This window comes from Schistocerca americana, chromosome 3 (assembly GCF_021461395.2).
Source record: "Schistocerca americana isolate TAMUIC-IGC-003095 chromosome 3, iqSchAmer2.1, whole genome shotgun sequence".
NCBI lineage: Eukaryota > Metazoa > Arthropoda > Insecta > Orthoptera > Acrididae > Schistocerca > Schistocerca americana.
The window spans coordinates 556,775,679-556,801,056 of record NC_060121.1 but is presented as its reverse complement, the minus strand read 5'-3'; the positions used below and the strand labels follow the sequence as shown (position 1 = coordinate 556,801,056).

The 25,378-nt window shown below is 39.7% G+C and overlaps 1 protein-coding gene across 1 annotated transcript in view; it reads left to right on the top strand.

Moving 5' to 3' along the window:
• The window catches only part of LOC124605709 (nucleoporin Nup188), a 271,799-nt gene that overhangs the window by 138,421 nt on the left and 108,000 nt on the right, over positions 1 to 25,378 (top strand). Inside the window, exons 12-16 of the mRNA XM_047137581.1 lie at positions 6,160 to 6,293; positions 9,665 to 9,823; positions 10,498 to 10,782; positions 13,600 to 13,751; positions 13,855 to 13,999. Of these exons, the coding sequence (XP_046993537.1) occupies positions 6,160 to 6,293; positions 9,665 to 9,823; positions 10,498 to 10,782; positions 13,600 to 13,751; positions 13,855 to 13,999 (875 nt within the window). The remainder of the gene's footprint in view (positions 1 to 6,159; positions 6,294 to 9,664; positions 9,824 to 10,497; positions 10,783 to 13,599; positions 13,752 to 13,854; positions 14,000 to 25,378) is intronic.

The following is a 25,378-nucleotide window of genomic DNA, read 5'->3' as shown; positions in this document are numbered from 1 at the left end:
GTACTTCCTGGGGTGCCGATCGAAACACCCTCTCCCGTTTGTACTGGTCCTTTGTCCGTTCAAAACTCGGCTAAGGGTACTTTGTTTATGCGTCTGCATGTCCATCCATCTTACATCGTCTCGGCACTATCTACCATCGTGGCATCCGTTAGGCCACTGGCACCATTTACATTATCCCTGTTGAGAGTCTGTATGCTGAAGCTGCTGAACTACCACTGTCCTACCACCATGACTTTTTTCTCAGCAGGTATGCATACCGTTTATCTGCCATGCATGGCCACCCATCCTATGCCTCCTTCTTTGGTGATTCCTTTGATTGCCAGTATGGGGCAAGTCCCTCTTCTCTGTTACCTCCTGGAGTCCACTTTTGGCACTTTCTATGGTGGCTTAACTTCACACTACCTGCACCTTTCCCAGTGGGTGTGAACCCTTAACCACCTTGGCTTCATGAAGCGGCCCATGCCAACTTTGGCCTTCATGCACATCCTAAGGACACTACTCCAGCGTCAGTCTATCGCCTTAAGTTTCAAGACCTTCACATGAAACTTCACGATAGTTCCTTTGTATACACCAATGGCTCTCGGACTGTCCGTGGGATTGGGTGCGCCTTCATCATTGGCACCCTTGTCTTTCGATGTTGGCTTCTGGCACACCACTTAGTATTTACAGCTGAGTTCTTCACCCTGTATCAGGCCACAGAGTACATCTGGCGACACAGCCTTTTCAATTGTGTCCTCTTCTCAGATTCACTCAGCACCCTTCAACGTCTGTGTGTGCTGTACACTGCCCATCCCTTAGTGCAGCGGGTCCAGGAAAACTGTCAGTTGCTCATTCTTGGTGGAGCCAGTGTGGTGTTTCTGTAGGTTCCTGGTCATGTCGGTCTGCCATGAAATGAGGCTGCTGCCAAGGCTGCAGTCCTTGTACCTCAGCCCTCGAATTCCTATATTCCCTCCGATGATCTCTGTTTTGCCGTCTGTCAGGAGGTGGTGTCCCTTTGGCATTGCCAATGGTCTCGCTTCACGAGAATAAGCTCCATCTTAATAAGACTGTCCTAGTGGCTTGGACCATTTTAAGTAGGCTGCTTATTGGGCACTGCCTTGTTAGCCATCGTCATTTGATAAGTGGCGCTACTCCACCATGTTGTACACATTGTGTCCAAGTTTTAACTGTCCACCACTTCCTGACGGACTGCCCATTTGTTAACCGTTTATGTTCCGCTTGGGTTTGCTGTCCGATTTATTGTCCGTTTTAGCAAATGACGCGCCGGCTGTCGATCGCGTTTTACGTTTTATCCACCAAAGCAATGTGGCGACAGCCATTTAATTTTTAGTTTTGGACCTCCATTTCTGTATGGTGTCTTTTTTGCCCCCTTTTTCCATGTACCTGTTTTTAGCTGTCTTCTACATCAATTGGGACTGACATATAGTCTTTTTTTAACTCCTCTCTGTTTTCTTGTTCTATAGTTTTGACTTGGGCACATATAACCCCAGTTGTTTTTTGTGCCCTAAAGCAACAATAAATAAATAAATAAGCCAACCCACAGATGATGAAGAGATTGAAGAAATGTATGATGAGACAAAAGGAATTTTTCAGACAGTTACGGGAGGTGAAAATTTAGTTGTGATGGGGGACTGGAATTCGATAGTAGGAAAAGGAAGAGAAGGGAAAATAGTAGGTGAATGTGGACCAGGGATAAGGAATGAAAGAGGCAGCCGCATGGTAGGATTTTGCACAGAGCATAAGTTAATCATTGCTAACATGTGGTTTAAGAGCCATGAAAGAAGGCTGTATACTTGGAAGGCACATGGAGACAGGGAATGTTGACTATATAATGGTAAGACAGAGGTTTTGGTGCCAGATTTTAAGTTGTAAGATATTTCCAGGGATACATGTGAACTCTGACCACAATTTATTTTTTATGATCTGTAGATTAAAACTGAAGAAATTGCAAAAAGACAGGAAATTAAGGAGATGGGATCTGGATAAATTGAAAGAACCAAAGATTGTTGGGAGTTTCAGAAGTAACATTAGGCAACAGTTGAGTAGAGCAGATTAAAGGGTAGCTTTAAGAGACGAAATAGTAAAAGCAACAGAGGGTCAAGTATGTAAAAAGACAAAGCATAATAGAAACTCTTGAATAACACAGTAGACATTGAATTTAATTGATGAAAGGAGAAAATATAAAAATGCAACAAAGGAAGTATGCAAAAGAGACTATAATTTTCTAAAAAATGAGATTGACAGGAAATGAAAAACGGCTAAGCAGTAATTGCTAGAGGACAAATGTAAGGATTTAGAAGCGCGTTTTACTAGGAGAAAGATAGATACTGCCTACTGTAAAATTAAAGACGCCTTTAGGGAAGAAGAAGCAGTTGTATCAAGAGCTCAGATGGAAAACGGGTCCTAAGCAAAGAGGGGAAGGTGGAAGGAGCACATAGAGGGTCTGTGTACAAGAGAGATGAACTTGATGGTAGTGTTATAGAAATGGAAGGGGATTTAAATGAAGATAAGATTGGAGATATGTTGTTGAAAGAAGAATTTAACACAACTCTGAACAACCTAAGTCAAAACAAGGCCGCAGGAATAGACAACATTCCATCAGAACTGTTGACAGAATTGGGAGATACAGCCATGACAGTACTCTTCAATCTGGTGCGCAAGATGTATAGGGCAGGTGAAACACCCTCAGTCTTCGAAAAGAATGTAATAATTCCAATTCCAAAGACAGGAGGTGCTGACAATTACCAAACTATCAGTTTAATAAGTCATGGTTGCAAAATATTAACACACAGTGGGGAAAAACTGGTAGAAGCTGATCTCAGAGGAGAGCAGTTTGGATTCCAGAGAAATGTAGGAACACATGAGGCAGTACTGACCCTGTGCCTTAGAAGATAGCTTAAGGAAAGGCAAACCTACATTTGTAGCATTTATAGACATAGAGCAAGCTTCTGACATAGTTGAATGGAATACTCTCTGTGCAATTCTGAAGGTAACAGGAGTAAAATACAGGGAGCAAAAGGCTATTTACAATTTGTACAGAAACCAGACGGCAGTTATAAGAGTCTAGGCGTATGGAAGGGAAGCAGTGATTGAGAAGGGAGTGAGATAGGGTTGTTGCCTATCCCTGATGTTGTTAAATATGTACATTGAACAAGCATTAAAGGAAACCAAAGAAAAATTTGGAGCAGGAAGACCAGGAAGAAGAATTAAAAACTTCAAGGCTTGCCAATGACATTATAATTCTGTCAGAGACAGTAAAGGAATTGGAAGAGCAGTTAAAGGGAATGGGCAGTGTCTTGAGAGGAGGATATAGGATGAACATCAATAAAAGCAAAACAAGGATTATCGAATGTAGTCGAATTAAAGTAGGTGATGCTAAGGGAATTAGACTAGGAAATGAGACTCTTAAAATAGTGGATGAGTTTTGCTATTTGGGCAGCAAGATAGTGATGATGGTTGAAGGAGAGAGGATATAAAATGTAGACTGGCATTGGCAAGAAAAGTGTTTCTGAAGAAGAGATATTTGTTAACATTGAATAGAGACTTTACTGTTAGGGAGACTTTTGTTAATGTATTTTTATGGAGTGTAGCCATGTATGAAAGTGAAACATGGACAATAAACAGCTTAGGCAAGAGCTTTTGAAATATTGTGCTGCTGAAGATTAGATGGGTAGATCACATAACTAAGGAGGAGGTACTGATCAGAAGATGCAAAATTTGACACAACATGTGTGGTGAGAAGGGATCGATTGATAGGACACATTCTGAGACATCAAGGGATCATAAATTTAGTATTGCAGGGGAGTGTGGTAGAGAGGGAGGCGTTAAGAATCGTGGAGGTTGACGAAGAGATGAATATAGTAAGCAGATTCAGATGGATATAGGTTGCGGTAGTTATTCATAGATGAAGATGCTTCCACAGGATAGAGTAGCATTGAGAGCTGCATCAAGCCAGTCATTGGACTGAAGATCATGACAACAACATAACTCCCATTGCAAGCTGCTGTTCTGCTCAGTGCATGCACAGCTAGTCTTCTATACTGGAGCCATAGTTCCTTTACATATTCCGGTCCTGAGCTGAAAATGTTGGTGACTAAGAAATGACACTACTGCTTCTTTATCTGGTGTACTGGACCTATACATCTTCCTGCTTGTTTTAGTTTCTCTTTGTACTCTGGTAATCGTTGTTGCCACAACCATCTCGTGATCAATGATACCAACTTTGATGTATGCCTTGAAGAAATCAGGTCTATTTGTTGCCATTAGATCTCGTTTATTTCCATCATGAATGGGGTTTTAAACCAATTTGTATCTTGGATGATTTGAGTTTCTTGTCTACTGCAACAAAATGCACCACTTAACATTTCTCATTCGCCTATCGTTTTGTTCCCAAAAATCTCACTGCTGTCAACTTCGGGTTTTAACCAGCCTACTCTACCTAGTATTATCAGGATTGAGAAAAACCCAGATATTTAAAAAAAACCTAATGAGTAAAAGTGGGTTTTTATGAGAGTTCAATTTAAATTCCTATGGGTAATTTGTTGAAAACACTAATCCATTCTTACATCTACTTTATTAGTGCCTCTTTTCTTACCCTGCCAGCACTGCATCCATTTAGAGACTCTTCTCCACCTATGGGCTTGTTTGATCAAAATTAAGAAATAATTTACAAGAGAAAAGAGCAAGAAATTAGTGAAGATCTATAAATTTCTACTTGTGTCCAAAAAATAGTAAATTTGACTTTACACTCATTACAATTCTACAATATTAAGTTTTTTTCTGGTAGTGAAATTATTTCATATATTGCAAGAAAAGTTAAAACACACTGTTAATAAAATAATTTCTTGTGACAGTAAATAGCTGCCTTCACTAAATATTATTTCCTGCATTTGTCATTATCTGGACAATATGGAGAGTTTCCTAGTTAAAAACATCACTTCTGTGCATCCAGCACACTGTCAGCTACCGGGAGAGCAGGCTCCTCTGACATGTTGTGTTCACCTGACTCATTTAGGGGGATCTTACAGTTTTCACTCATGTGGTGCAAATCTAGGAAGCTGCAGCCCACCTTGTCACAGAACCTTTCCAGCCTGTGGTTCAGGCCTTCCACCCAGTTTGGAACCAGGGTGCCCCTCACTGTTTTGGGGATAATGCAGCAGATTGTGAGCTTCCTTGAAACTCATTGAGCAAGGCTATTATTCCCTATCTTCTCTGCCAGTCACTGGATTGATTGAGGTCTGACCTCGGAGCCCAGACATGTGCCACAGTCTGCAGTTGGTTGCACCCTCAGTGTTTTCCAGAACAGTTGCTTGAACATTTTTAATTTGGCTGCCAGGCATAGACATGAGTATACATGGTGCTCCTTCCCATCCCTTGCTGCCACTTTCTTAAGGGGTACCTTTATTCACCATATGTTTGAATTGCCAGTGATTAATAGGCCCCTATCCTTTTGTGTTTGCTTCACCTTGACACTGTGCTCATCACATCTTTAATTATAGTGAAAGGTAGCACCTCACACTTGTTTGTTATGGGAATGGGTGTAACATCCAGCATTCTCTCCGGTACTGCTTGACTGTAAGAGGAAGCTGAGGGGGGGGGGGGGGGGGATAATTTCCATCTGCTTACAAACAGCAACTAACTCATCTTGTTCCTGAGAACAGCATACACGGTGGGGCAGCATTTTTTTTTTCTTGTTTTCAATATTTTATAGAACGTTAAGCAAATATCTTTATACTAAACTTGCTAATATTCTTTAATTTATGTGTTCTGATACACTACAATTACTACCAGTAACCTTTTAAACTGAGATGGTTAGCTGCTAAAACAAGATATCTATTACATCAGCAAAGCTCAGTACAAAATTTACTGTTTATTTAAAACATTTTTCAGGTTATGGTCACAAACAAGTTTGACTGTAACATTAATTTAAGATAAATGCAGACAATATACTATCATGTTCAGTATGTGTAAATGACATATGGACTGTTCCTTCTTACATTCAGTGCTTGAAGAAAATGTTTTAAACTTTAGCTACAATAAACTAAACACATTATTTAACATATTCTTTTGATTATCTGTTCGTATTCGAAATAAGTAATCTTTTGATTCATTAGGATCTCATTTTTTTTTATGCTGTAACTTTCCATATTTGTTTTCCAGGTGATCCAGCAATACAAGGAAAAGTGGAGCATCAGTATCATTGGGACATCCACAAACCTACAAATGCCATCTACATAGTTCAACTGTCATTGTCTTTGCTCAACCGAGTAATGTTATTGAAACATCTTGTTCAGGTTTGTAAAAAGAATCGCAAGGGAAAGGGATTTTCCAATGCTGAGGATGTTTACACAGCAGTTCTTGATTAGTTCTGTGACCAGGGAATGAATTTCTATCATCAAGGAATTGAACGATTGGTAGAATGTTCTGACTATTTTTTGCAGAGACTTGGTGACTATGTTGAAAAATGGTGTCGTGTTTCTGTGTCACATATTGCAGCATTCGGTAAAATAATAATGTGTAACTTACTTTTTGTAGTCCCCTTGTATGTACATAGCTTCATATTGTATGTACATATGTAAGTACAGCATAGCCCCACCTGTACAGTCCTGGAATTAATTTTCTGCAGTCATTTGCCACATTTTTTTTATCACTTCTGTCAAATTTTCTATGTTCACAGTGTTAATTTGCATCAATTTTTACATTAAATTGTATATCATTTCCTATGGTTTGCACTTTATGAAACAGTATTTGTGGAGAAAAAACTAATGTAATTGACATTTAAAAAATGCTGGCATGATGTTGACCTTTAATTAGTGTTTACAAAATTTAAGTGGTGAGCTTTCGTTAGTCTTCTCAATAGATTTGAAATGGTAAAAATAGGGACAGTTTGTAGCATTAGCGCATTGTCTCCTGCCATTGCCAAGCTCTGCTCAGCTTTGTGGCGGCTGATGGGAGTAACTGTTTTTGTAGAAGGTGTGACTTCAGATAAACATTCACTTGTTCCTTGTCACTACCGTCCTTAGCTTCCAATAATGCATGCTATACAAAAAGTAGTTTGCTGACATTATTGTAGCCATAATGTTTCAATGTTAAGTTCACCCTGGGACTATGATTATTTGCAGAGGACCTTCACTTCCCAGTATTTGTAACTAATAAATAATTTTGTTAATGGGTCATTTATGCACTGAACACACGATGTCTGAAAGTTAAAGTTGACTACGCCAACAACACTGTTGCTGTAGAATGATGCGAGTCGATTTCAATCAAGATAGCAGCTACTGTCAACTGGCATGTCAAGAGTTAATTGTATGTACCACATAGCATTGTTTGTTCCTTGTGTAAGTGATCAAAGTGTTGTGTTGTTATTTGTTTCTTTCAAGTATTGCAGTTTGAAGTGGGAAAATATTACAAAAAGAGGTAGGAAAACCCATTTGAGTTAAGAGAAAGGAAAAGCTCTCAGAAGAGTTCAAGTTCATCACAGAACACACGTAGCATTAGCACAGAGTTTAGGGATACCAGTGTCTACACTGAACACCATTGTCAAAAACAAGGACTCTATTATGAAAATTGCAAGTAATTGTAAGCCGAATCCAAAAAATTGGAAGTGTACCAGATACTCTAAAAATGCAGAGCTGGAAGAAATTTCAGATAGCACATGCTTCCAACATCCTCTTGAATGGTGTGACATTCAGAAAGATGCTGAGGATGGCTGATCTACATTGGATTGAGTCTTTCTCCACATCTAATAGGTGGATCGATATGTTCCAGAAGTGGTATAATACGGTGTTCAAAACTTCAAAACTATACATGGTGAAGGAGACAGTGCAAATATCAACATCTGTAGTGAATGGCTGAGTGCTGGATTACAAGGATGTATAAAGCAGTATAAACCATAAGGCATCTTCAACTTAGATCAGTTCGTCCCTTTTCCAGCATCCTTCTGAACAAAAAATTTGCCGTTGAAGGCAGCAATTGTTGTGGAGGCACACAGAGGAAAGTTTGCCTTAAAGTAATGCGAGGCGCAAATATAGATGGCTCTGAAAAAATTAAACCATTTGTGATTCACAAACAAAAATCTCACATTGTTTTAAAAATGTGAAAACATTGTCCACAAACTATGGGCAAGTAACAATTTGTGGATGACATACCTATATGAGATGCAGTTGTATAGCCTTGATGCAAAAATGGGACCCTATAACAGAAAAATTCTCACATCCAAAAAATATAAATTTAGGTTATATGTAGTTAGAGTCCCTGCCATCAAACTCCACAAGCAAACTGCAGACCTTGAGCATTATCCATGCTTTAAAAATTTATTACATTAAACCAGTTTTGCTGAAGGCGTTAGATTCAGTGGAAGCTGGAAGAGACCCAGCCCCCCTTCAGAGTGCCAATTTTAAATGCTTTGCATTATATTGCCAAGGCATGTACATAGGTTAAGCAGTCCTGTATCTCCAACTGCAAGATTCATTCAAGCAAACTAAGTAAATTGATCCGACATATCAGTTCTGAGTAATAATGATGATGCTGAAATTCTATTTGCATTGCGAGAAAAACTGCAGTTAGAGCATTCACTACAAGATTTCATACACGTTGATAACAATGTTATTACTGTTGACAGCATATCTGTTGAAGATATGATTGACTGTCACATACATGAAAATGATGGCAATGCATGAAATGAAGTGGCGATGACAGTGTGATTCATTCTATTGCAGATGTAAGCAAAGCAGTGAAGATAGTAAAAATATATCTATGTTTCTGTTGCAGATGTTGATGTCTAAGCTTTACATTGTGTTTGTGAATTGGAAAGATATATCAAAAAAATTAAAACAATCCACAGTTTTTGATTTTTTTGGCTAAAATTAGGAGCTGCTGTACCTATTTGCTCATAATGTCACATTTATGTAAAACCAATACCACATATCTTGGTTGTAGTGACAAACTGATCTGTAGGGTAACCTGAGATCTAAGTTAGGTTTGAAGGTGATAATTTTGTTGCAAATCAGTGAAGCCAACAACTCTGAATGTGAAATAATGGTTGTGGTGATAGACTGATCTGTAGCATAGTTTGAGCTCTTATCTCCATGCACTACATTTAACAATGTCCTCTTTCAGAATTAACTTCAGAATTTTGTTTACGTGTGTATCAACTGCTCAATGCCTAAACTATGTGCTGAGTTGTTCCCTTTATTCCTGCCAATATAGGTTGATTTAACAGAGAATGAAAGCGCATGCCAAGGAATAAAATCTTAGGGCTTCAAAGTGTGTCACGTGAGTCAAAGCACATTTATGTAGTAGATTTAGACCTACAAACAAAGTAATAAACCTCTAGGTTACCACACAAGAAGAGCTATATTGAAACCCTTGTTTGGCCTTCCCTACACAGGATTTCTTGTAGTTTTCCTAAAACTCTCCAGGTGAAAGTGTAGCTGGTTGTTTGGCAACATCTTCACCTGACCATATTCAGCAGGCAGACAAAATACAATAAACTGTAAGACTCATGTGACACAACTACATACCCCATATAATACTGAATGCAATTAAAATAGAATTTCAAGAAGATATCAAAGGAAATTTATTTTCATTGTATTAAAAATATATAATATTGTCTTTTCATCACTGTCTGATTTGTTTATTTATTCATTTATTTATATATTTTTAGGATGAACCACTTACATCACAGTTGGAAATGGAGATCTATAATAGCCCCTTAAAGGAGACCAGTTTGAAAGTAATTCAGAACTTAACAGGATACATCTACCACTGTTTCAACCCAAGTATACCAATATTAGCTGTAAAACTTTTGAAGAGATTTGCCATGGTACGTAACACTTAGTTTTCGTGTTCATGTTTTTGTGATGTGTAAAGTTCATTAGAATTAATCAAGCTTGTTGAAAAATGTAATACCAGAAACATCCTGTAGCAATGTTCCTATCACATTTTTAGTTTGTGTTGGCAAATGATATTATCATTTACATCTGTCGGGTGAACCAAAGATGGCTTAGTCTGCTTGTGTGATTTTGCAGTTATGATGCCCATTTAAAGTAGCGTTGAAGTTATGAATGCAGTAGTCTATTACATGAACTATTTTTGGGTTATATCTAATCTTCTGGTATCTTATTTGTGGGTTACTCTCTGTCTAGTTTGGACAAAGAAGACTAATTATCCTTGCTCTCTAATATATTTGTAAGAATTGAGTTATTGTTGAAATATTATGCGGAAGATTAATAAATTTACAGCCAAATTGTCAACTGCTTAATCACATAGTTTGTGCTGTAAGATACCCTGTTTGAATTATCATTTTTGTTCAGGATGTAAGATATTGCTGAAGTTATATTCTTGCCTTTTTTTATTGTGGTGTAATTCTATTGTGTGAAGGTTGTGCTTTACAGTATCTCCTTTGCCCGGCTTCATGTTCATTTTTTAGTTAGACAAAAGGTACATAAATCTTGTGTGGAATTTACATAATAGAAAAATTGTCCTCTTTACTTTCAGGAATCTCCAAGAAATCTTTTCCCTTGTATGGCAAAGGAGGGTGATATTGTGAGAGAGATGTTTGTGAGACATTTGGAATCACACATTGTTAGTGATTCACTTAAAGAAGCACTTTTAGAGTTGGTGATAGCTTGTTGTGATACTCAGCCTGGAATAACTGAGTCTCTTTTCCATGTCTATGCATCTCCAGATATCACAACATTTGGCAAAAAAGCTAAGAATGATACCAAACCATCTGGAGGAATTTTAGTTTTTGTTTGTTCAGTTCTTTCCAGACTGAAAGAGGTATGGTACTATTTGTATTTAAATTTCTCTTGAAGTGTTCTTAGGTAATTTGTTGAAGTTATGAAGTTTGTAAAATTTATTATTTATTTCTCTTTCTTCCTTTTTCTTCCCCTCCCACTACAGAAGATATGAAATTGTATCCCCTCTGTTCATGTACTAACACTTTAGATAATAGTATATCATTTTCTTTCAGATAGGACAAACTGTACTGTACAAAAATGTTTGATTTTAGCAGGCAAGTCACAAGCTATTCATCTGCTGTTGTAGTACAATTAGGCGTAATCTATTAGGAAACCTATAACTAATAATTTCCATTAGATGTTGATTACTTTTGTTGTTCTGCCAGAAGATGGGAATGATCCAAAACATTTAGTTAGATGTAAATTAAGCTTGGACCATCAGGTGTGAAACTCATACTGTGCTTCTAGAGTTAACAGATCTTTGAGTCATCCCAATATAAACTTTACCAGTGCTCCATGATGTGCTGTATACTCGAAGCACTGGTAGTGGTTTATTCTTGCTCCTTGTTGATCTCAAGCTCTTGTTGTGTACTTCATCACTACTTTATGTATGCCATGCTTGTGTGAGGTATGCTGATCCTGCTTGCATGTTTAGGATTTACGGCTAAAAGGCCATTACCAAAGTTTGCTGTCGTAGCCCATCGAAGGTGACATTTTTGACATTCTTAGTGGAATACCCATTGTTCATCAGAGTAAACTTAAGATCTCATGTCACACATGTGAGGGATAGTGACCTACATATTCTTATGAATGTCACAGGATTACTGATTGTGCAAACACGACTCCCGCCAAGTTTGAGCCTGTGAAGAATCGAACTCCCATATAAAAAGTGGCTTCAAACATCTGAATACTTTAATAAAGAGTTAAATATTTGATACTCAATACTGCCTGCAAAATAGGTAGTGAATAAAATTAGTTGCAAAGAATTATAAATTAAATTGTCATGCTTGATGCTGAAGTTTTAGTTGATGAACAACAAACTGTTAGTAGGCGATACACTTCTTTCCTTTTATTATTTTGTGAGGCTGTAAGCAAGAAAAAGTTAAGTTTGAAATTATTATTAAAGTCTGTTTGAAGTCATTAAGTGTTCTCAGTAAGTGGATGAGTATAGCGTGTGTAATTAGCACTTCATTGTAAGGAAAGCTAGTTTTTCACGCATCTCAATGTTTACTTCATCATATGTCCTGAAATGTTTTTCGTACAATTATATAATTTTGCAGATACAGTGAAACCTCTATATAACATTCTTCAAGGGACCACAAATTCTGAACACTGTATAGAGGAAAACGCTATAAAGAGGAAGGCTTCCAAATAATAATTGTAGGGCATTACTGAAGATCAGGATACCACTAATCAGCTTTGACAAATGGTGCCATAGATGACATTTTAAATTTTCACAACAATGTAATATGATATTCGTTGCAAATGATCGATGTATCGAATGATTAGTTTTTTGTAATTAAAACATGGGGCCCGGTAGGTGGGTGGGTGAAAGTAAATGGCGCCAAAAAGATCGCAAGCAGAATGTGTGCCACATGTCACGTGACCAGGTTCTGCCGCTGACATATGAAATACGCTGAGCGTGGGCTTTCCGATCCGGTGCAAACTGTGAATCCACAGAATGGAAAACGATGCGTCTACATCCAGTCACTTAAACATTATAAAGAGGTAAATAATTGACCAGGGTTCCAAAAATATGAGTGTTACATGGAGGAAATTGTAATATAGAGGAAACACAGTAAAGAGGAAAATTTAACATTGTTTATACGGGCTTTTAGTCGGGACCGAAAAAAACAGATGTAACATAGAGGAAAACATTATATGGAGGAACGTTATAAAGAGGTTTCACTGTACATTCAGTAGTATATCTTGATACTATCTACAGAATGTGTTACAAAGAGAATTGGTAGTAAAGGAGTATCAAGTTAAACGTCTTGTCTGATTCTTAAGCTTTTACTGCATGAACAGCAAAAATGTCGTAAGCGATAAGCTTACTTCCTTTCTTTATTTTGTGAGAGGTGTCGGTGAGAAAAAGTTGTGAAATAGTTCGAAATTATGTGTAAAGTGGCTTGGAAGTCACTACGTGCTGTTTTTCACAAATACTGGATAAATCAGGTCTGGGTACCGTAATTTGTGCACCCTAAACTACACTGCATCAAGACATATACATAGTTTCTAGCTTTAATACTTGATGTATTGTGTTAAACTTTTAATGTAAGATTAAACCTCTCATGTCAGCAATTAACTTTTAAATTTGTTCAGTAATTACATTAAGTATTGAAAATCAAATTTTTGTTGCCACTGAAAACCATTAGAGAACCTGCAACCTGCAGTGGGGATCGGGTGACTGTTTTAACTGTTTAGTAATGTAGATCACTCTGTTATTCTCTTCCTCCACAGCCATATTTATTAATATTATCTTGGTAAGTTAAGCCCTGCAGTGTTCAGTTTCACAGTGGTCAGTAGTTGTTGCAGCTGACACTTTAATCTTTGTAACTGGATATCTAGTGAAAGGTAAGGAATTTGACAATTGACATAAACATTTGACAGTGTAATGTGTTAAATACAAAGGTGTCACAACAGAAACTGGCTGTGTTCCTGTAGAAAGAAAAAAACATTTTTTTTTAGGTTATGCTTTTTCAAAGTAACGTTGTACTACAAGATTTCACTATTAATTTTATTTTCTGAGGTTAACATTGTTTTACATAAAAATATTTATTATATAAAAAGTAATGTATCATTTTAAGATTATTTTATCATATAAATCATCTTACTTACCTTTTATGTTTTGTTTCAGGAGCCATTGCTAATCAATTCAGGTCTTTATAATGTTGTTGTTGATTTGATTTGTACCATATGGCTGGGAGAGATGGTCTCTGTTATAGATCACCTTAGATCGAAAGAAAACTTTTGGGCCAATTTTTGTTGTCCTTTGTTTTGTGATCCAGGGTATGTTTGTTTAATTTCAAAATAATTTGTATTTCATGTTTATAAAAAAAGTTCCAGCCTTTTCCAATTTTAGTTTTAAAATTTGCTTTTTTGACTGTTTCAGAGAATACTCCAAAGCATATCCAAAGATTTTTAATGTTTTAACCGTTGAATTATATCGCTTCAAAGGACAAAACTGCAGTGAGGTTACAAAATCACTGAAATCATTTTTTAAGGAGGATGCTTCCTACTTAGAAAATTGGTCATTGGTGAGAAATTTTACTTATTTAAACAAATCGATTTTAAGTTAACTTTTGTCATTTAACGGTTATTTTAATAGTTTAATAAATGGTACAGCACAACCAAATTAATTTCCAGTGTTGTGGGGCTAGATGAATTAATTTTTGAAATTAATTTCCTTTAAGTAATCCAATGTTGTGAGGATAGAGGAATTAATTTTATTACAATATAAAAACTCAAGTGTAATTAAGAGGACTCTGTTTAATAGCACATTCAACAACAGAATAAAACATACGTGTATGTATTAACCGCCTGGTGACACAACAAAATCGCCCAGTGGACTTTGGCGTTTATTCTGTGAAGAATGTTATTTATGATGTGTTTGTTCTTTGGTTTTGTTCTAGCACTGTGCCCTCTCTTTTTATATATCTTGGCTTTGGTATTGTTCCTGTGTTCAACAACACGCAAAAATAAACTTATGTTCTTGAATGCATTACTCTCTATCAAAAATAATTATTGATTAGCCTCGGTGGCTTTAATGGTGACCTCAAACACTGAACATAAAGAAAATTACGATATACAAACAAGAGAATTCAGCGACTTCAGAAAGTTCACGGAAGAATGAAGAGATACAGCTCATGAACCTTCAAGAACAGATACCTGAACAACTCTGAAGTTAGCATTGGAGACACCTATTACTCCAACGTCAAACACGTGTGTGGCCGTACAAACCAGCAGCTCGACAGAAAACATGCAGCACGTAAAAATTCAAACACCGCAGGTGCTGCCTGACAAACTGCATTTATGGTTTGCAATGATTGAGCTCACGTTTGCCCAAAGCAAGATCCATGATGAGCAGACGAATTTCGCAATAACAGTGAATGCTAGAGCAGCAACCACAGGAGAAGATGTAAACCCCGACCTCCAGCAAAACAACCGTACGCGGTTTTGAAAAATGTATTACTCACCAGAATGCATAACCATTAAATCAATGCATACGGCAGGTGCATAAAGAAGAAGCTATAGGTGACAGGACACCATCAGAATTTTGGGAGCATTCATGCGGAGTCGTCAACGCAGAAGAATTGTCAGATGCGACTCTCAAACGCATCTGGCTAGATCAATTATCAAGCAAGGTAAAAATGCACTAGTAACTCATGAAAAAGACAACATGCAGAACCTCTTGGAGATGTAGACAAAGTCCATGCAACCATAGGCAATCCACAGATGGATTACATGGCAAGAAGTATCACAAGTGATAGCAGCAATGCAGAAGACTCACCATACGGACATCAACAAACAAATACAAGAACTAACAGGACCGATGACATTATTGCAGCAACAGGTCTCACAATTGTTATAGAATGAAATCAGCAAGGCCACCGGTGAAATTCAACAAGGATAGGTATGTTGGTACCATCAATGCTTCGCGGATAGGGCAACAAAGTGTCCGCAGCCATGTGCATACCCAAATATGAGCGGCAGCCAGCAGTAGGTGCAGTGATCCGCGGTAGCACAGAAGAGCGCCTGCAACAACGAGGTGAGATAGACGCAAATTACGGATGGGTGAGTAACGTCAATAAGTCTCTTAACACCTCCAAATGGCTTTATGTCAGAGATGTCAAGTCGAACTGTTGCTGCCTGATAGACTCAGGGTCCGATGTGAGTGTGCTCCTCTTTACTGGCTATCAAGGAACGGATAGGACTCCATTGATGCAATTAACCACAGCAAATAAGACACCCATTTTTGCTCATGGCACACACAAAATCAAAGTCGCTTTAGGTTTCTCACAAAGCAGTCAGTGGACCTTCATTCTGGCAGAGGTGTCAGAGGCGATATTGGGTGCAGACTTTGTTTGTGACATGCACATTACCATAGATCTTGTTAATGCACAGATTAAACAAAATCAAGATATGGTAGATGGCATCACAGAACGTGACTCTTACTGCGTAACTGTGACACGGTGTCACATGCTGTAGATGATAACACGGTCACAGAAAAATCCACAGTAACTCACAAACCTGTACACCGCATGTACACCTACACCGCATGTACACGTTAGCACCCGATTGGTTTGTGGCAGCAAAAGCAGAATTCAAGGCATTGGTGGCATCAGGTGTCATACATAGATCAGACAGCCTGTGGGCGTCACCCATACATTTGGTAAAGAAAAAAATATGGGTCGTTGAGACCATGTGGCGATTACAGGAAGTTAAATGCACATACTATACCAGATCGTTACCCAGTGCCTAATATTCATGATTTCACACATCAATTAGCTGGGGCAACAATCTTTAGCATTACTGATTGGAAAAAAGCTTATCACCAAATACTGGTCGCAGGGAAGGACATACCGAAAACAGCAGTTACAACAACTTTCGGTTTATTTGAATATGTCCGAATGCCTTTTGGGTTAAAGAACGCAGCTCAAACATGGCAACGATTTATTGATGAAGTGTTGTGCAGGTTGAAAAGATGTTTCACGTATCTTGATGACATATTAATCTCATCAACGATGGCAGAAGCACCCGAGAAGCAACTGTCCACAGTGTCCGCCCACATAAACCAGTACGGAAGTGACGTTTCTAGGATATGGAGTTTTGGCAGAGGGCATACGCCTGTGAGAGGACAAGGTAGCAGTAATCGACAACATGAACCGCCCCAAGACTTACCATCAACTCAGAAAATGTTTCGGCATGGTAAATTTTTATGGACAGCATTTGCCGCGAGCTGCACTAGTACAAGCACCCTTGACAGACGCTCTCGCAGGTAAAAATGCAATTGACAAACAACCGTTGCAATGGAACATGGTCATCAAGAGAGCATTTCAACACATAAAGGCCGACTTACGAAAAGCAGTACCAAAAGCACTTCTGTTAATAGTAGTCGGTGCCAGACAAGACGCTTTGGAAGCCGCACTGCACGAGAAGGTAACTATTAGTGATATATGAAGCTATGCAGCACTTTCGCCCATATGTAGAGGCAAGAGCGTTTACTGTATACACCAATAACCTTTGCATTCAGTAAGTCGCAGGATAACTGTTCTCCACGTCAATTTCACCACTTAGAATACATCAGTCAATTTACTACAGATATCAAGCATATCAAGGGAGCCAAAAACATAGTTTCCAATTTCCTGTCGCGGGTCTCAGTTATTTCACAAACCACAGACTACGATAAATTAGCTGCAGCACAAGCTAATGACGCACAACTCCAACAGTACATACAGGATGTAACAACCGGACTTCAGTTGAAATTAAGCCAGCCGGCGGGTGCGAATGTGAAGATATGGTGCGACATAGCTACGAACAAACCCAGGCCTTTCATCCTAAGGCAACTACGGAAAGAGGTTTTCGATAGCATACACGGACTCAGTCATCCGGATAGCAGAGCAACTATCAAACTACTCACGGAAAGTTTTGTCTGGCCGAGTATAAGGAAGGATTGCCGTGGCTGGGTAACAACATGCAGCCTGTGCCAAAGGAACGAAATTAGACGGGCATGTACATAAAGCAGTTGGAGATTTTCCCCCGGTAACAAAGAGTTTCTCCCACATTCATTTGGACATTGTTGGCCCTCTACCACCTTCGGAAGACTACAAGTATTTGTTGACATTGGTGGACCGGTATACAAGATGGGCAGAAGCTTCTCCACCATCAGACATTTCAGCAGAGATAGTAGCTTGCGTATTTTTAGCTTCCTGGGTATCCCGTTTTGGATGTCCACTATACGTGACAACCGATCAAGGACGACAATTTGAATCCACGTTAAAGGACAGCTGGACTTCAGCATTGCCAGTGGTGCTGCTAGGTCTCCAAACTGCTTGCAAATCAGACCTAGGTGCATTCATGGCTGAACTGGTTTATGGAGAGAATCTCAGGCTGCCGGCAGAATTTTTCGTTGAACCAACGGAAGTGACAGTGGGCGATATGCCTTATGCCTTACAACAAGTCCGCAACCACATGGCACAGTTACGACCGACTCCTAGTTCTTGATATGGCATCAACACGCCATTCGTTCACAAGCAGCTTAGCGATTGCCCTTGTGTGTGGCGGAGGACAGACACTGTACGAACACCTCTTCAGCCGCCATATACTGGGCCGTATAAAGTACTTGCGAGAGATGAACATAAGCTGCAGGTATATCATGACGGGAAGCAACAAACAGTTTCCATTGAGAGAGTTAAACCGGCGCACATGTGGCCGCCAGCTGACAAAAGAAAATCAAGACACCAGTGAACAACCGCTGATTATACAATATAACAAAGAGGTGTTGCCCGCAGAGAGCAACATGCCAATCCAGAAGCAGGAAAGCACACCGGAAGACCCACTCTAGGGTGGGCAGAATTATAAAATACAAGTATCCTTATGTGCCAGGAGCTCCGCTCTACTAAAGGGGGGGGGGGGGGGGGGGGGGGGCGGCCGCTGTGTAAGAACCGCCTGATGACACAACAAAATCACACATTGGACTTTGGCGTTTATTCTGTAAAGAATGTTATTTACGATGTGTTTATTCTTTGGTTTTGTTCTTGGTATCATTTCTGTGTTCAACGACATGCAAAAATAAAGTTATATTCTTGAACGCATTACTCTCTCTCAAAAATAATTATTAATTAGCCTCAGTGGCTTTATGTCCCCTGTTAAATCAGACGTGTCATCTGGACCAGGTAATAATAGATTGTGCACAGGCTGCTGACGGTGCATTAGAGGTAGCCTCTGACGTCCGTTGCAGTTGATCTGTTATGGCTGGTGGAGTGGCTGCAGTATAGGGTGTGCAGAAACCTAGCTTCAACCTGTCAACGGTGATGGTGGTTGGCATACCCATGACACTGGCTTTCAATGTTGTCCTCCCCACTGATGACACAGTAAAGTCCATCATATGGTGGCTACAATGACTTGCATACTGCGTCATGACATAGAAAGATATGATGGCACTCCTGTAGCTCATCAAAAACAAAAGGGTGAGGGGTCTGGTGATCCCTTGGAGCAACAGTGTGTAGTTACTGGATTTGTGTACACAGCTTTTGTACAAAATCCGATGTGTCAGTGCAGTCATCTGGCATGTTGGCAAAGAACTCACAGGGCAGTTGTATCAGTAGGCTATAAACAAGTTCTTCAGTCGTGGCTTTCAGGTCTTTCATCACCAGTGCATGGAGGCCCAGGAGGATGATAGGTAACATCTCTGATCACTGCTGACTCGACATTCGCTATTGATTGGTAAGCTGTAGTTCTGATCTGCTTCATACCCAGTAGGATGGCGAGTGCTTTGAGCGATTATGACTCTGATTGTCTTTCCTAGTCTGTTGTAATTCATAAAGGCACATCACAATGGGTGATCCATCCCCAGTAGAATACAGTCGTGACGGTTTTGGTGGTAATGTCAACGATTGGGAACACCTCAGGTCACCGTGTAAAATGATTGGTGGCTGTGAGACAGTAGGTGTATTCTTCCAGTGGTGGAAGGGATCCTACGAGGTCTAGGTGGACATGTTCAGATCTATGCATCGGAGGAAGAAACATGCCAAGGGGTGACTTAATGTACTGGCTAACTTCATTCCATTGAAAAGCCACACATTGTCACACGTATTGCTTGCAATCTTTGTCCATGTGTGGCCAGACCCTAGGATCCGACATTTTATGTAAAGAGGCAATTTCCTGTTGGTAAAAGTCTGTAGTCACAAACAGTCACAGTTTGTTAGTGGCAACGTTGCAGTTTGTTAGTGGCAACGTCACAATACAGCAGCACAGTTGACAGTGGCAGCTTGATATGGCAGTTGTAGACCTGATGGTTGTGCCAACAAATTTCATAGCTCACTACCTGATTGTTGTGCTGATCATTAAGGGTAGTGAACTGTCTGATATAGTCAAGACACTTTCTCAGGATACTGACAAAGCTTATGTTAGTGGTTTGTGATCTGGGATGAGAGTGAACTGCTGCCCCTCCAACATGTGACGAAATTTCTATAGCAATGTAGGCAGGATACAGTTCGTGATCATAGATGAACCATTTCTGTTGAGATGGTGATAACCTTTTACTGGAAAAGATAAAGGGCTGCCAGTGCTCATCTATTTACCATTGCAGTGCTGCACTGATTGCAGTGGCAGACGTGTCGACCATCAGAGTGAGGGCCTCTTGCGGAACTGGGTGCACTAACAGTGCAACTACTGCAGTGGCAATCTTCAGTTTGGTAAATACCTACTCAGCCTCACTGTTCCACTGAAGTTTTCCCTTCAGTTTTGGTGAACCATGGAATAATTTATAAAGTGGTGCTTCTAGGAGGGCAGGATTGCAAACAAGCCAGTAGTAAATCTGGTTATGCCAAAAAATTGTTATAATTCTTTAACTGTCATAGGCTATGAAAAGTCGATTACAGCCTCTACTTCCTTTTGCAGTGACCGTATACTTTGCACATTGATAGTGTAGCGTAGGAACTGGACTTCAGCTGCTCCAAAGACACACAGTGACAGGTTGATGAGCAGGTCACACGCATGTAGACAAGTGAAGATCTGTCGTAAGTGACTGGTGCTCCTCTTCTGAGTTTGACATGACCAGGACATCGTCAATATACACATAACAGAAGTCTAAGTCATGTGTGACTTCATCCGTAAATGGTTGAAATGTGCGGGCAGTGTTACAGAGTGCAAAAAGCATTCAGGAAAATTCAGATAGTCTGAACACTGTGCAGACAGCAGTCTTAGCATCGTCATTGGTACTACAGGTCTCGGGTAGAATGCATGAACCAGGTCAAATGTAGAAAAGATGTGCTTACAATGGACACTGAACATAAAAATCTTCTATATGCCTTACTGGATATTGATCTGGAATGGTTCTGGCCTTGAGCTGTCTATTGTCGCCACACAGACACCATCCTTCATTCTTCTTTGGGACCACATGTAGTGGAGATGCCCAACTACTGCTTGATAGATGGTAGATTCCTTGTGCAAGCATGGACAAGAATTCCTGCTTAATTGTCTTCAATTTCTCGGGTGCCAAGTTGAGCATGAAATAGTAGTCCTGGTGTAGTCAAAATACAGTGCATCATTGAGTGCTGCACAGGTGCTAATGTGGAAATGTGACCTCTATGAAGTGTCTGAGGAGTTCTGTGAATGGAGAATCACGAGTAATCACCTGCACTGCTGTATCATCCACACAATATAGTTGCCTTTGGCTTGCTAGGGTGATAGTACTGTCAAGAACGTGTTGTTGATGGAGGTCAGGCAAGAGTCCATAAAATGATGAAAAGACCACTCCGAGTATGGGGTGCATAACATCGGCTACGACAAACTGTTGTGCCGTACACCTAAATCCAACACTAATGTGACATGACCACTTCTTGCAATCATACAGCCTTTAGCAATGAAAAGGCGGCAGTCATCACATTGCTGTGTGCAGTGTAACGCTACATGCAAGTGATTACTATTTTTAATGATTATCTTTAGTGCAGATGCTGACTCATATTTTCTCTTTGTTTTATATATGTTTTATTCTGTTGTTGAATGTGCTATTAAACAGAGTTGTATGAGTTATTGTTTAGTTTTTATGTAGTTTTTATGTTGCAATAAAGTTAATTCATCTAGTCCTGCAGTAATTAGTGACCCCAACCTGATTTGAACACACAACCTTTTCCAGTGTAATGAGAGGTTAGTATCTCATATACAAGTGCAGCTCATAGTCATCTGTAGCAACTTTGTTCATCAAATGGTTTGCTTAAATGTGCAGTGAAAGGAATTTTAATAAATAACTTCGCTGTCAGTATATGAAGACAACAGTCAGTAGTTGCAGGGAAAAAATGCTTAGTGTAAAATAAAATATTTCATGGCTGAAACTGCTGAACATAATAAATTTCTGGGCAATTATCCTATGGGCCAATAAATTCTATTGAGAAAACCACTTTTTTCTTCTCTATATCGGTGGAGGAAATTTTTAGGGGGCTCCAGTGTACATTATGGCTCCCTGCTAACTAAGCATATTTTCACTGGCAGGTACTTGCAAACAGGGGAGCACATCACTTTTAAATTCTGAATGCAATTTGGCTGGTATCGGTTGTTGTTGTTGTCACTGCTGCAATCTTTTCAAAATGGCAAACAGGTGCACCTTTCCATACAGTAAACCAGATATCATTAAGTTATGCATGTTCCTCTTTTCCTATTAAAGGTATTGGTGTGTTTAGCAGCCTCTGTCATCTCTTTGTGTAATGTGTCGTTGTATAAGCTCATAGCTACCAGAACCAGTATCATCATATAGGATCTAGTTATTTACTGTCTACAACATATGTTCCAATACAGCTCATTTATCCATTTTCCTCTTTCAAGCAACAGACTTTCTTTCTCTTCATTTCTCCATTATTATCATGGTAATACCACCATTAACCAATCTATAAATGCATGGAATTAATATTCCAGTGCCTATTCAGTCTAGGCTGAAGAGTAAGTCTGGCCAACTTTCTTTAATGGTGACTAATGGCTAGATGTACTCCTCATCATAGGGCTCGACCCTCTAATAGGGTGATTTTCCTGGAGTACTACCACCACCACCACCAACAACAACAACAACAACAACAAGCCTTTGCCCCATGTAAAGTGTATATTTGTAAGACAGTTTTCCTTATAATAATGTAATCGACAAGTAAGTCTTGTTGTGACCAAAGTCTTCGTGGAAAAATTTGAAGAACAGGGATTGCAAAGTGTCTCAGGAAATCTGAATATCTGGATCATACATAATATGGTTGTATTGGGGAAACATGGAAAACATAAACTTTTATTTTTTTCAATCAGCTGAAGAAGTATAACCCGAAGATTCATCTCATCATAGAGGAGGAGAGGGAAAATAGATGGCAGATTACAAATTTTGGATGTGTTAGTCTTTAATAAAGGCTACTGTAACTGAGGCCACAGATTATGTTGCAAGCCAACACATATGAACTATCCTGTGCCAATCTGTTTATGAGCCATCTAGAAGAATCCTTCCTAACCACCCACAATCCCAAACCCCTCACCTGGTTCAAATTCCATCTTTATGATATGGACTGAGGGTGAGGACAACAACCTATTCACATTCCTGCGGAGCCTCAGCACCTATTCACTTCACCTGTTCCACCTGAACCCAACAAGCCATGTTCCTTGATGTGCACCTCTACCTCAAGGTTGACTATGCCAGCACCCCCATCCGAATCAGACTGACCAACCACCAACAATGCATCCACATCGATAGCTTCCACACAGTCCATAACACAAAGTCCCTTCCATAAAACCTAGCGTCCTGCAGGCTGTTGCGTGTGCGTTCCCCTCTAAATATGTATGAGGTCTCACTGATGCCTTCAAGACTGAAATTGCCCTAGAAACATGTCTTCCATGCCTTATCTGTCCAGTCATTTACTATCTCTCACATGTGCACTGTCCACCCACAGAGGAGCACTCATCTGTTGACTCACTACCACCCATAACTGGAGCAACTGAATAACATTCTCTGGCAGAGTTTCAGCTATCTCTCATCATGTCCTCAAATGAGGAATATCCTACCCACTATCCTCTCCACCCCCCCCCCCCCCCCCCCCACAGTTGTATTCATCCACCCAACTAACATACACAATATCCTTGTCCATCCCTACTCCACCCTTGTTCCCAACTCCTTGCCTTGTGACTCATACCTGAAATAGACCTAGATGCAAGACCTGTCCCATACATCCTCCAACTGTCACCTACTCCAGTCGTGTCACAGGCACATCCTATCTTATCAAAGGCAGAGGTAGCTTTGAAAGCGTCCATGTGATCTGCAGACTAAGCTGCAGCCTCTGTGCTGCCTTCTACGTGGGCATGACAGCTAACAAGTTGTCTGTCTGCGGGAATGGCTGCTGCCAAACTGTGGCCAAGGGACCCCTGGACCACCCACTTGCTGAAAATGCAGACTAATGCAATGGCTCACTTCAAAGACTGCTTCACAACCTGTGCCATCTGGATCCTTACCGTCAACACCCGTTTTTCCAAATGGTTCTTAAACCTAATGTTAGCAATATTAAATAAGTTACTATATGTTGTGCAAAAGTCAGCCAAGTGACTTCCGCCCCCTCCCCCCCCCCCCCCCTCCCACTCCATGTTCTCTGACTACTTTTCCTTTTCCTGCTATCAAATACCAGTCACCCGTCATAATTAAATTTGTATCTGTCATAACTATCTAAATATTTCTTTTGTCTCATCATATGTTCTCTCAGTCTCTTCATCATCTGCGAAGCCAGCTGGCATATAAACTTGTAGTATTGCAATGGCACTTGGCTTCATGCCTGTCTTGGTTATGATAATACAGTCACTATGCTGTTCATATTAACTTACCTGCATTCCAATTTCCCTGTTGAGTAGTAGACTTACTCTTGCATTACTGCTCTACTGACCTTTCTTCCTGACACCACACTTTACTAATTTCCAGTCTATCTGTCTCTCACTCCATCTCGTAGAATGCCAGTTTTGTTTTTCCTGCTGACAATCTGTACCTCTACATCTGCATCTACATACAAACTCTGCAAGCCACTACATGATGCATGACGGAGGGTAACTCGTATCACTGCCAGTCATTTCCTTTCCCATTCCACTCAGGTGCCTGGTACCTCTACCAGTCATCTCTCTTCCCATTCCACTCGGAAATGGAATGAGGGAAAACTGACCATCTTTATGCCTCCGTGTTTTTGAGTCATCAGTCTTCTAACAAGTTGGATGTGGCCTGCCATGAATTTCTCTTCTGCGCCAACCTGTTCATCTGAGTAGCTATTTCACACAGTGTCCTCAGTTGTTTTTTGGATATATTCCAAACTCTGTTGTCTGCTAAAGATTTTACTCTCTGTGACTCCCTCTAGTAACCTGGAGGTTATTCCCTGATGTCTTAATACACATCCTATCATCCTGTCCCAACTTCTTGTCAGCATTTTCCATGCATTTCTTTCTTCACCAATCCTGTGGAGAACCTCCTCATTCCGTACCTTATCAGTCCACCTAATTTTCAGTGTTCTTCTTTATCTTCTTTGCATCACACCTCAAATGCTTTGGTTCTCTTCTGGTCTGGTTTTCCCACAGTCCATGGTTTACTGACACACAATGCTTTGCTCCAGACTTACATTCTCAGAAATCTCATCCACAAATTAATTCCTGTGTTCGATGCTCTGAGCACTTCCTTCTTGGTCTTCAAGTGTTATTGTACCTTTTTGGTCTTGTACATATAGTATATTACTTGTCATTCCCTGTAGCTTACACCTACTTTTCGTAGGATTTCAAACATATTCCACCATTTTACATTGTTGAATAGTCCTGAGTGTCTCCTACCTCACTTCCAAAGATCTGAATAGTGGAATATTTTACCCAAGAGGATGTCATCATCATGTAACCATACACTAGAGTTGAATGTCCTCAGGATAAATAACTGC